This window comes from Macrobrachium rosenbergii, chromosome 55, assembly GCF_040412425.1.
Source record: "Macrobrachium rosenbergii isolate ZJJX-2024 chromosome 55, ASM4041242v1, whole genome shotgun sequence".
Lineage (NCBI taxonomy): Eukaryota > Metazoa > Arthropoda > Malacostraca > Decapoda > Palaemonidae > Macrobrachium > Macrobrachium rosenbergii.
The window spans coordinates 14,715,765-14,728,021 of NC_089795.1; the positions used below are offsets into that span (position 1 = coordinate 14,715,765).

Below are 12,257 nucleotides of genomic sequence, written 5' to 3' on the forward strand. Positions count from 1 at the left end.
CATATATGAGAGGCTCTGAATAGCCACGTGGAAGAGTCATTGTACTCCTCCATACATGAGAGGTTCTGAAGAACCACGTGGGAGGTCGACGGACTGAGACAGCATGGACCTGACTGGCGATCAAAGTACCCTCCAGCGTGTCTCGTCACCAAAAGTATCAATTGATAAGGTCAGTGTATAACTAAATAGATATCCTATGCAGAGCAGATCAGTGAGCTGCCATCTCTGCGGTTGTATAAAGAGTGTGTGCCGCAAACTTAGATGGTTCTCCTGGAGGGACAGCGGCTCTGCACTCTGCCTCATTCTCCTCCATACATGAGAGGTTCTGAAGAGCCACATGGGAGGTCGACGGACCGAGAGTACTGACCTGACTGTCGACCAAAGCACTCTCCAACATGTCTCTTTACTGAAATCATTGATTGATATGGTGAGTGTATGACTAAACGGATATCTCATGCAGAGCAGATTGGAGAGCTACCACCTCTGCGGTTGTCAAAGGGGCTTGCAATAGAATTGATCCCTCCTCTTCTAAATGTTGTTAATCGGGGCGAATTCTGGTGTTGAGGGAGTGTATTGCTATATGAAGTTTTCATAATAAAATTAATATTGTAATACCTAAACACCTGAATGATTCCCACCCTCCTTTCTCCAAATCAATTTTGACATTGAATAAAGCAATTGACGAAAATGGGGCGTGTCGTCACACACCTGTGTCAGCTTTGCCAACCGTTTGTTATGGGAGCTCAAGTGACAAGATTTTACCTGCAGCGTTAGTAACGCTGGCTGTTAGAATTCCCACTAGTGGGATGGGTAATTGACAGTTGTTCCGGCTAGTGGGATGGGTAATTGAGAGTTGTTCCGGCTAGTGGGACTAAGGGCGAATTCAGGTGTTGAGGTAAGTATTACAATATTAGTTTTATTATGAAAACTTCATTTTCTTCACTTTTAAGTTCTCACTTTGAACCTATCTGTGTTGCACAATATATTTCAACCATTGATCTCTTTACCTTGAGTATATGATTGAAAGCTTAGTTTTGATGTTTAGCACACAGGTCAAAAAACAGGCTCAAAGATGTGTAGGGTCCAAGATTCATCATCACTGATTAGCAGCCCAACTATGGTTATTACTATTGTTATGGCTGCATGATTATTAATCTTGACTGACCCTCAGAACTTCCTCTCTCAGATTCTTAACCTGATTAGAAACAGTCAGCTTACACCTAAGAAGGCTGCTGTTGTAGTACAGTTTATTTTTCGGCTGTTGTTGAACGGGTGTGTTACCCTGGCTATCCAATTTATGTATTACTGTAGTCATCATGTATATTGTTTGTTAATCTTGTGAGACTGTAGAAATGCAGATTGGTAAACACTGACTGCAGGTAGTAATCATAATCGGGAAGTTGCCGGGTAAGTGATTTGGCCAGATCAGAGGGTGGTTAGATTAGGATACAATTAATTACCACTTAAGTGGCATTGAAATAGTTGAAAGAAAGTTCATACACCCCTCATATTGCACAAGTTCCGTTTTCACTGGTAGTGCTACTCTTAAGAAACAGCCAGTTCTCTTTTGTCAGCTGATGACCCTCCTCTCCCCAACTCCTCAGCTCATATTGAAAACATCTTTTCATATACTGCTAGTTGTATAGAAGAAAATCTTTTCATTAACTCAAAAGAGTTATTGTATTTTTGTTACTGATTTCAGGTGCATTTCAACTGCCAGCAACTAAAAGTTCTTTTACATCAAGTGATATAATTTCTCTCTCTCTCTCTCTCTCTCTCTCTCTCTCTCTCTCTCTCTCTCTCTCTCTCTCTCTCTCTCTCTCTCTCTCTCTCTCTCTCTCTCTCTCTCTCTCTCATTTATACAGACATTTTCTTGTGAGGAAAATGCCTTTAAAAGAGTTATTGTATTTTTTAAGATTTCAAGTGCATTTTAACTAACAACAGTTGGGAGTTCTTTCTTTTTGTTTTCATTGTTGTCAGTCAGCTGATCTCATTGACTGCTATCAAGAATATGCATACATCTCTACACCTTCACTTACATGTAGAAAAAACCACTTCAATAGAACTTGATCTGCTGCAGAACTTTTTCCAACCTTCATTGTTTTCCTTTCACACATCTGTTTTTTCTATCACTGTCAGCAAGGAAACCATAATTTTTCTTTGTATTTCTTTACTTCATAAACATTTGAAGCGCCAATGTTGTATAATCACTACAAGCTTCTCACAGAATCACCAATGTCAAGTTTTTTCAGTTCTCCCCTATCTTTAATAGACAGTGTACAGTGTTCTTTACACAAAAAGCATTTCATTTGGTAACTGGAGCCATGACTGGTGCTAAAAGTAAGCAGGTTATGATAGGTGAAGAAAAAAGTGGGATTGGTTTATTTGTGTTTACAGTGATTCCAACAGTGTTTACGCTGCAAATAATGACTCTTGTGTTACAATGATACTGAAAGTGTTTTTGCAGCAATAATGCCAACAGTGTGTATGCAGCAAATAGTGCCATCAAACAATAGCAGCAGGTTGCTGTGACAGCCCAGGAAATTTAAGATTACGCTAGTTGGAATTAGTACTGAATCTGATGGAACTATATTAGTGATTAACTATTTGCAACATACACTGATTTTAAATTCATTGGTAGAAAATAGGATTCACAACAAAGAGATATTTACTTTAACATCCCTCATTTCTTTAGATTTTATTTACAATTAGTTTTTATTTACAGCTCAACAGCTTCAGAAATGGCGAGAAACTGCAAAGTTAGATCCAAGTCAGTTGACACCAGAAAACCAGAAGTCTTTACAAGCCCTTGCACAAACTGCAAATGTAAGGAAACTTCATAATCATTGTGTATTGTTAACAATCTTTTTGTCTTAAAAGAGAAAACTATATAACTTTACAACATTTAGGGTAATAGTTACCATCTTTACATTACTGATAGTATTGTGGTAGGTTGAATCATATGCCATTTAAAATGAATTAGGAAGTCATGTGTCTATTACAGATTTGCTTATTTATTTATTACAAAGTTGTTTAACAAGACTAAAATCATATTCTGGAGACAGATAGGGTTATGTCAATAACAGAAAATTATAGCAGGTTAAAGTTGAAGGAGTTGGGCAGCTTGGTGAGAAGAGACCAAAGTACAGTAATAGGCAGACAGCAATACAGCTGGGCCCCTAAAGGCCACTGCAAAGTACCTTGTTGCTGTCTACATTGCTCAGTCTAAGACACACAGTTAATTATTAGATATTTTCTTATTACTCATGCAGCACATTGCTGTGCTGCATTACCAGAAATAAAAATTGCAATGGATAAGCTGTTTTATAAGTAGGATACATGTCATTGGTGTTATAATCATTGTATGAGAGAATTATGGTACGGTATACAATTTTATATGGAACAAACTTGATATTTGTTCATATGGGGAACAAATCTGGGTCTTAACTTACGGATAATTCTTGTAGCACCAGCTGGAAAACCAGTAAAAATAAAACAAACAAGGAATTGGTAGCAGTGAGGTAGGCCGATAGGCCTAGGTGGCAACTGTCAACCTTTTCGCATATAAGCCGAAGAGATGGTGCCTCAGTTTCTTCTCTACTGCCCTCGTAGGGAGATGTGCTTTGTTCGTCTCTCCGAAGCCAATGTTTTTCTTCTTTGCATGTCCTTTGTGTTTGCTTGTGCACTTTTGAAGGATTCTGTGTATATGTGTGCTTTGTGCTTCTGTGTCTGATCATGCAACCTTAAGAATCATCTCAACTTCCAGTTTCAGCCGGCCCTTCCAAGCATCAGAGGAAGTGGCCTGGCGTTGATGGCTATCCTTGCTCCCGTTTTTTGGCATCGGTTGAGACTGATCCCCACACTACGTGTAGCCAGTGTATAGCTAATGATTGTAATATCACTAATCCATGCCCTGAATGTCATTCTTAACCTCTTGAGCAGTGGAGGGTCTTTGCCAGGAAGAGGCAGCATAAGAGGAAGTTGGAGGCTTCATCTTGGAGGGGGTTCCCTCCTTCGATGGCTGCATCACATGCTCCTCCTTGTTCTGCCGCCTCCTTGCCAAATTCTCAAGTTGCCTAGTCTTCTCTGGAAGATTTTACCCCCTCCCACTCGTCTATAGATTTGCCTATGGAAGGTTTGGGAGAGAGGTCAGGAGACTTCTTTACTAATGCTGCCCCTGTTCTTTTGGGGGAGGGTAATTCTTCCCCCTTATGAGTGGATGCACAGCCATCTTGTTCTACCCTTTCAGCTTCTGATGCACAAAAGATGGCTAGTGTATGGTCTTCTCTAGGCCTATCGGGGTTACCAACCTTGGAAGGTCTGTTGTCCCACTACTTGACTTCGTGCACCCCTGGGTCAGCCACTATAACAGTTCCCGTTCCTGTGGCTCCCCCTCCCCCTTGCCTGGTACATCATCTGTGTTGTCTCCTCAGCTGACTGCTTAGCACTACCCAGCGTGTTGTCCTGCCTCCTACTGCTCCAATCTCCACCTCTCCTGACTCCTGGGTTCAGGCAGTAGTTGATCGAGTTAACGTTATTTGTAAGAGTTATGGGCATACTGTGCAAATGAAATGTAGTAGGACACTGTCTCCTTCTTCATCTTCTTCATCCTCACCTTTTATTAGGTGATGGCGAGTTACAGACTGTCTCTTCCCCTAGTAGGAAGCATCTCAGACCAGTCGTATCTTCGTCTCCTTTTGATCACAACCATGCCTTTTCCCCTCCTGGCATCTATGATTCTGATGTCGAGGTTTTATGCAATGTGAAGAAGTCCTCAGTAGTACCTCCCTCTGCCAGGGGAGGTTTCCCTCCCTGTGAGGGGAAGAGACAACGCCATCTTGTTCTATCTCATGTTCGGAGGCTCAGAAGAAGGTTGGGATCTGGGCTTCTCTAGGCCTTCCAGGGGTACCAACCTACGGTGGCCTATTGTTCTATTCCCTGTCCTCTCACTTTCCTTTGTCGTCTGCCTCAACAGTAGCCAACCCTGCTTCTCTCCCCTTGGCTGTACCAAGTGCACCAACAGCACATGTGTGTGATGCCTTTCGGTCATGTACATGTTTTAGCTTGATCATCTGGTAACAGTGAAGGGACGTTACCATACTATCTACAGGCAGTTCCCGGTTATCGGCAACCTTCTAGTGACGAAAATTGGCAATTTTGGTGCTTTTTGGCGCCAGTAAGCACCATAAATTGCTGATTTTCAATTATCGGCGAATTTCGGTTATCGTCACGCCATCAGAACAGAACCCCCGCCAATAACCGGGGACTGCCTGCACTGTGCATACAAGAGAACCAGATCGTCCTGCCAACTTTTACTTTTTTTTTTTATAACGTAAGTTGACAGGGTCTTACTCATCGGTAGCAGTCAGCCTCCACTTTCAGTAAACGTCTACATCACCAAATGAACGGCCAACAAAGTCAAATGAATAGATCGTTCTTCCAGATGTCTTTGACATAATTTATGACCTTCATTGGTTGTTTTCATCATAGTATCCAACATCCTTGTGATAACGCCTACAACTGAATGAATGAATTTGTTCTGTCAGACCCATGCAGCCGTCATTGTGGGAATTGACAGTCTTTTTATTGTGTTCAGCCAGAGACTTCGGCATTTTTCAGGTAGGAAGAAATCTGTTTCATCTTTCTCATTCAAACTTTGACTCTTGATCGTTCCTAATCTACGGCTCAGGCCTACTCCTCAGTACAACGGCCTCAGTGTTCCCTTAATACAATACAGGCAGTCCCCGGTTATTGGCAATTTGTTTTTACAGCGCTTGTCTTGCAACTAGTGACGAAAATCGCAATTTTTGTGCCGAAAACCGCAGATTTCAGCTTATCGGCACCGATAATTTGGTATTGGTGCTGATACATACCTAACAGAGGTGCCGATCTCCAGCTATTGGCACTGATACCCGATTATTGGTGCCGATAGGCGCCGAAAATCACCTATTTTCGGTTATTAGTGACTTTCGCTTATCATCACACTGTCGGAACAGAACCCCCCACTGATAACTGGGGACTGCCTATACTCTTCTTAGGAGAAGGATGAAGACTAATTCATGATGATGGAGGAAAGAGGGGCCCTGGTCTTTGACAAGGTCTCCTCATTCCTCCCCATCTTCTCTCAGAGAGGCGAGAGGACTAAGCCTAATGGTGAGATAACTATCCCCTTGAGGTGTTGTGCTTCCCCTCCAGAGATACTTCGTGCCTCAAAGCATCAACCGAACGGCATTCACCTACAGTTCAGGAGGTTAGGTTGGGTACTTAACCTAAATTAACCTAGCCTAACTACCAGACCTGCACTTCAATATCCTGCGACTTCTTGTTTTGTGGCATTAACCATAAAGTAGTTACCCATTTCTCAAAGGTCTTGGTTGGGTTAGGTTGGGTTGGGTACTTAACCCAACCTAGCTTAGCCTAAACTAAACCTAGCATATCCTGACCTAATCTGCACCTCAATAACCTGGATCATCTTAGATCTCCAAGCCTCAGGATCTGAGGATAAGCGTTCCATAGTGTTGTAAGGAACGGTACCAACAAGGGGAGGCGGGGGCTAGTGTCCTATCATCTCCTAAATTGACAGCATGGGTTTGCAGTAGCACACTCAGCATAGCAGACACATTCTATTGACGGGGGGGGGTGTGCATGAGTTTGCAGTACCATGGCATACTCAGCACAATGGTCAACCAGACATTCCAGGATGATGGATGTAGACGTCTTTCTCATCCATGGTTAGAAATGTTGGAACTAGTCAGTACTTGGATAAGTGACCTCCTAGAAACTTTGGATGCTGTTGGCACTTAAGAGACATCTTTCGCATCCATGGTTCAGGTCTTGGGCTTACAAATTCCTGTCGTTTTGCCTGATTCGTCAGGAGATCAAGTATCAGTGGGCAATAGTTCATTCAGTGGACCTCTGTGCCAGGTATATCCCAGGCAGGAGGAATGTGGTGGCAGACAATCTGAGTCGTCGAAATCAGGTCATAGCTACAGAGTGGTCTTTGCACCAGGACATGGAAACATGCTCTTTCATCTGTGGGGAAGGCCCTCAATAGACCTGTTTGCAACAAGATTCAACAAGAACCTCTAGGTCTTCTGTTCCATGGTTCCAGATCCCTTTGCAGTGGCAAAGGATGCCCTGCAACACCTCTGGTACAATCTGGAGGTTTATGCCTTCCCTCCATATTGCCTAATCCGTCAGGTTCTGAATAGGATAATGGCCTCTCAGACTCTTAGAATGACCCTAGTTGCTCCCATGTGGCTTCATGCGGAATGGTTCCCCGATCTCCTAACCCTACTGTCAGAAGCTCTGAGAGAGATTCCTCCATGGCACAATCTTGTGTCAACCCCACTTCCAGAGATACTACCGCTCGGTAGGGTCCCCGTCTCTCGTCACGGTTGGAGACTACTGTATCCAGTATCTCCTCCGAGTGAGAGGCTTTCCCGCAGAGCAGTATCGGAGATGTCTGGCTATCTCAGAAGATCTTCCTCAGCCGTGTACCAGGGCAAGTGGGCCATGTACTGTGGTTGGTGTCGTCAGCAGGGTTTCTCTTCTCCAGTCGGAACTTCTGTTTAGCAAGTAGCAGACTTCGTTGTTTTTCTCTGCAGAGAGAAACATCTGTCTATGTCTTTATATCAAGGGCTACAGATCTGCCTTGAGTGCAGTTCTATGTATGAGGAATGTTGATCTTTCTTCCTCGTGGGAAATCTCAATGCTTTTCAGGAGCTTTGAGCAGTCTTGTCCTCCAAAAGAACTTAGACCACCCAGTTGGGACCTGACTTTGTTACTGGGCAGCCATTTGAGCCTTTACGCTGTTGTGTCAGACAGAAACTTGACTCTAAAGATCAAGATGGTTATCCTGTTGGCCCTAGCCTCTTCGAAACGAGTTGGTGAACTCCTGGCCTGTCCTTTGATGTCATACATACGAGGGGTTGGACATCCGTAGCCTTTGAATTTGTCCCGGAATTCGTGGCTAAGACTCAAAGCCCCATGTCTCATGATGATCGATTTGAATCTTGTCCATTCCATCTCTGAATGACTTTGTTGACAATGATCCGGACAAATTGCTCCTTTTCCCTGTCAGAGCACTACGCTGCTATCTGAAAAGGCCTCGCCATCTCAAACCAGGGTACCAAAGACTTTTCCTTAGCACTGGCCGGAACAAGAAAGAAGTGTCCTAGAATATGATCTCCTTTTGGCTTTGTGAAACTATCAGACAAGCTTATGGTTCGACTTCATGCCCCAGTCCTAACACAGTGCATGCAAGAGCACATGATGTTTGAGGGCTAGGCCCTTCTTTGGTATTCAAAAAGAACTTGTCTGTTCAAAGGATTTTAAAGGCTGGACTTGGCTTCGTCAGACCACCTTCACTTCCTTCTATCTGTGGGATGTTGCCCACAGGTCCTTGGACACTTTTTCCTTGGGTCCGGTGATGGCTGCTCAACAGGTTGTGTAACTCATCCAGTTCCCTTAGCTGGACAGTTTGTGTGTTACCTAAGATGTTGGTATGAAAAGAGAGAATGAGTGAGATGACTGGTCTCTTTACTTTTCCTTTCTCTTCTTCCCCAACCGGCGGGCAGTAGGAAGTCATTCCATCATGTGCTGGATCAGATTTGGTACAGGTGAGACTGCCGCCTTTTTGTTTGAGTTTTGCTTAGTCCTACATGAATATTAAAACTTGCAAAAGCAAGTCCCTCCTCTCTCTAGGAAGGGGAGAGAGGATTGATAGCAAACTATTGGTGGCTATGAAGGCTTGTTATCTACAGATGTAGTTCTTTAACTCCCCTCTACATTGTCGCAACACATTGTATGAATGCCCAGAAGTTTGACTGTTAAATTATCATGTATTTATCATGTCAGAGGCTTTGGTTCCCTTCCTTAGGCTTCTATAAGCCAGGAAGAGTTACCAGGTGTGCTGAACCTCCAGTCAGTTCTAGGCTTTCTTTCCTCCCTCCACAAGTGAGTCTGTCCATAAGTTAAGACCTAAGTTTGTTCTGCATATGAACAAATGACAATTTTATATAAGTAACTTACCAAGTAATTACATTGCTATAGTCTCTAATTATTGCGGCAGCTTATAATTTTTAACTTCGCGGATAGCGCTTCCATTGCTTTAGCGTAGATAACCAGCCCTGCCCACTTTCGGGTAAGAATAGGTACAGCACAGCTGGAGAGCTCAGTTCATTTCTGCCGGTCAACAACTAAACATCGGTTGTTTGAGCAGCTTTGGTTTTGAATTTTTCACGGGACAGTTGTGTATGAGTGCCATTTTATGGTGAAGTATCCATTATTCTGGTAGCCTTCGCTGTTTACTTAGCTTAGATTGACGTAGACTTTACCTAATTGAGACTTTTGAATCATGTCTGACACTAGTGCTTCTAGTATTCGGTTTTGCAGCAAATACTGCAGTACCAGATTGACGTCAGCTAAGTATGACTCACACACTGTGTGTTGTCATTGTAGAGGGCAAATTTGCTTGCCCGATCTGACTTGTGAAGAGTGTAGAGATTGGGATCAGATGAAGTGGGAAGCTTTGAATGTAACCTTGACAAACTTCAGAGAGACAGACAGAGAAAGGCATCTGCTGGAGCCAAAGCTAGGGGTTTTGCTAGTCAGGTTCCTTCTCCCAAATTGGATATTGCCAATGCACCTATTCTGTCAACACCTCTGACTGCTTTTTCCCCCATTAACAGCCCTCTGACATTTCCATTACGTGGCTCCCAAACCTCCAACCCCAATGCCATCGCCAGCCTCGAAGCCAGGATAGACCAGAAATTCAGTCTACTTGTTTATACTGGGGCCCAAATAGGGGCTTCTGTTAAGGTCCTTATGGACAAAATGAGTGCCAGTGATAAAGGTGCAAGTGCAGTGTCAGTGGAGGTGACTACTCATCCCACCGATGCTCTTAGACAAAGGCCCCTGTCAGGCTCCCCTAAACCTGGGAGGAGGAGTACCGCAGGTCCAAGGGAGGTCAGTGGGGTTTTCCCACGGGTAGTTCCCCCTTCAGTCGAGCCTGTTGTCTGTAAATCCCAGGACTCGGTGGACAGCCATTGGAAAGGCGTCTATGTGGATGTACATGCGTTGTCCTGTAGCGACTTGGACTCAAGTGCAGGCAAGAGGCGCTGTTGGCGCTATCCCAGTGTTTCTAGGCCATTGAAAAGGCATGTTCCATCTGCTGACCTTGCTTCTCCACTCCCCTGTAAGTGGACCAGGGAACAGGAGCATATTCTGCAACCTGCCTGTAGCTTCTGGGACAGTCCCAGTCGTTTGTGTTTGTCTGCTGAGTCTTCGGTTGTAGAGTGCCAGTATTTGGCACTTAAGCATTCTTCCACCTCTTGGAAGCAGTCCAAAAGGTCAGTGTCCAAGTGGACAGTGTCCGAGCGCCCAGTTTCTGAGTGTCCATCTGTGTCCACATGTCCACCTGTCTACTTGGTGCCAGCTGTCAAGCATTCAGCACCACAATTTGGTTGCCAAACACCACTTCTTCAGCCTATCAGCGGGTTTGTCCACCCCTCTTAATTCCTGATCCTTCATTGGAGCCTATTCAATGCTGCCTTGGGACTTTTACAGAAACCTCCTGCAGTCGCACAGGACCCTCCGGACACAGCTACTTCTCTAGTTTCATCCAACAATGAAGTTGTTGAGCAGGATCATGCTACCTTGGCATATGCAGCTCTCCTTAGATTCTTCTTGTTTAGCTACCCGACCTTCTTCTCTCCAGCAGCCCCGACATCTCCTGCAACAGCTTTTAGGATGAGGAATCAGCCAGTGGAGTCGTCCAGGCTTCCTAAAATGGTCCTTTCCTCTTCATGATGGTTTACTAGTGGAGAAGAGGGATCTCAGCAAGGCTGTATTCTGCTTCCCTCCTTCTCACCTGTCTCGGAGGAGATATCTTTCATATGCCGCTGGGGAAGCTCCTTCCTTGGGAGTTTATGCCTCCTCCTGGGGGGACTTCTCCAGCTTGATTGATCTTGCTCGCAGGTCAGCCTTTGCCTCCGCCAAGATTGTTTACTTCTACAGAATTTGATCACTGGTTCGTGATATCTACAAGGTCTTTGGAGTCTTCAGCTTCTTAGACTGGACCATAGGGGCCTTGGCTTAGAAAACAGAGGACTGCGACTGTCTTGCAGGGGACTTCTCAGCAGACTGGCTGGACATCCTCTCATGCAGATATGCAGATAAGGCTATTACGGCTGGCTCCCTGGAACTGGCTGCCTTATTTTCTTTGGGGGTACTTAAGAAGAGGGAGCTATGGTGTTCGTTTACCACAAAAGGGGTTACTCCCACCCAAAGGTCACCTCTCCTGTTTTCGCTTTTGTACTGCTTCCATCTTTTTCCTCAGGCTACAGTAGAGCATGTAGCAGTAGAGCATGTAGCCACAGACTCCAGAAGAAGTCGACACAAGTTCTTCTGGGACAGTCAACCAAGCATCCCAAGGAGTCAGTCTCATTTGGCTCCAGAACAGTTTCCCCTCTTCAACAGCAACCCTTTCGTGGTGGCAGAGCAAAGTTCCAGCCATGCCCACACGTGAATGTACGTTCAGTCCGGCCTTTTAAGAAGTCCTCCACTAAGCCTTCCTCACGCAAGTGAGAACCCCGTCCTCCGTGTTCCTGTAGGAGCCAGGCTTTCCCATTTTTGGAGGAAATGGAAGGCCAGGAACGTAGAACCTTGGATCTTCGAAGTCCTCAGAGAGGGCTACTCCATCCCTTTCAGGGAGAAGCCTCTTTTAGTGTCATCGCCCATCGCGTTGACAGCTTACTCTGTAGGCTCACAGAGGTTTTCGGCCCTGTTGGAAGAGGTCTCTTCCCTTTTCAGGAAGAGAGCTATAGAGGTGGTCGAAGACATGAACACAGAAGGTTTTTACAACTGCCTTTTTGTCGTCCCCAAGTCATAGGGAGTTTGGAGACCTGTCCTGGATGTCAGTGCCTTGAATTTCTTTGTCCAGAAAACAAAATTCAGGATGGAAACAAACCTGTCGGTCCTGTCATCCATTCACCAAGGCGACTGGATGGTGACCATCGATATGCAGGATGCATACTTCCATGTCTCAGTACATCCGGACTCCTGGAAGTACCTGAAGTTCGTGTCTAGGGCAGAGTTTTTCAGTTTTGGGCTCTGTGCTCTGGCCTCTCTACAGCTCCCCAAGTATTCACTCATGTTCTCACCCCTCTGGTGAAGTGGCTTCATCTCATAAGCATCAACATCTACTCCCAGTCAAGAGCAAAGTGCACAGAGGACCTTTGAAAGACACTTCTTGC

The 12,257-nt window shown here is 44.7% G+C and overlaps 1 protein-coding gene and 1 long non-coding RNA gene across 5 annotated transcripts in view; one reads left to right on the plus strand and one right to left on the minus strand.

Moving 5' to 3' along the window:
* Positions 1-12,257, plus strand: part of LOC136835137 (HAUS augmin-like complex subunit 1) — a 217,145-nt gene that overhangs the window by 143,414 nt on the left and 61,474 nt on the right. For all 4 annotated transcript variants that reach the window (XM_067098340.1, XM_067098337.1, XM_067098338.1 and 1 more), the window contains one exon: positions 2,726-2,826. In XM_067098340.1, the coding sequence (XP_066954441.1) occupies positions 2,726-2,826 (101 nt within the window). The remainder of the gene's footprint in view (positions 1-2,725; positions 2,827-12,257) is intronic.
* Positions 2,368-12,257, minus strand: part of LOC136835139 (uncharacterized) — a 32,826-nt gene continuing 22,936 nt past the window's right edge. Inside the window, exon 2 of the long non-coding RNA XR_010851991.1 lies at positions 2,368-2,818. This is a non-coding gene — a long non-coding RNA (uncharacterized lncRNA). The remainder of the gene's footprint in view (positions 2,819-12,257) is intronic.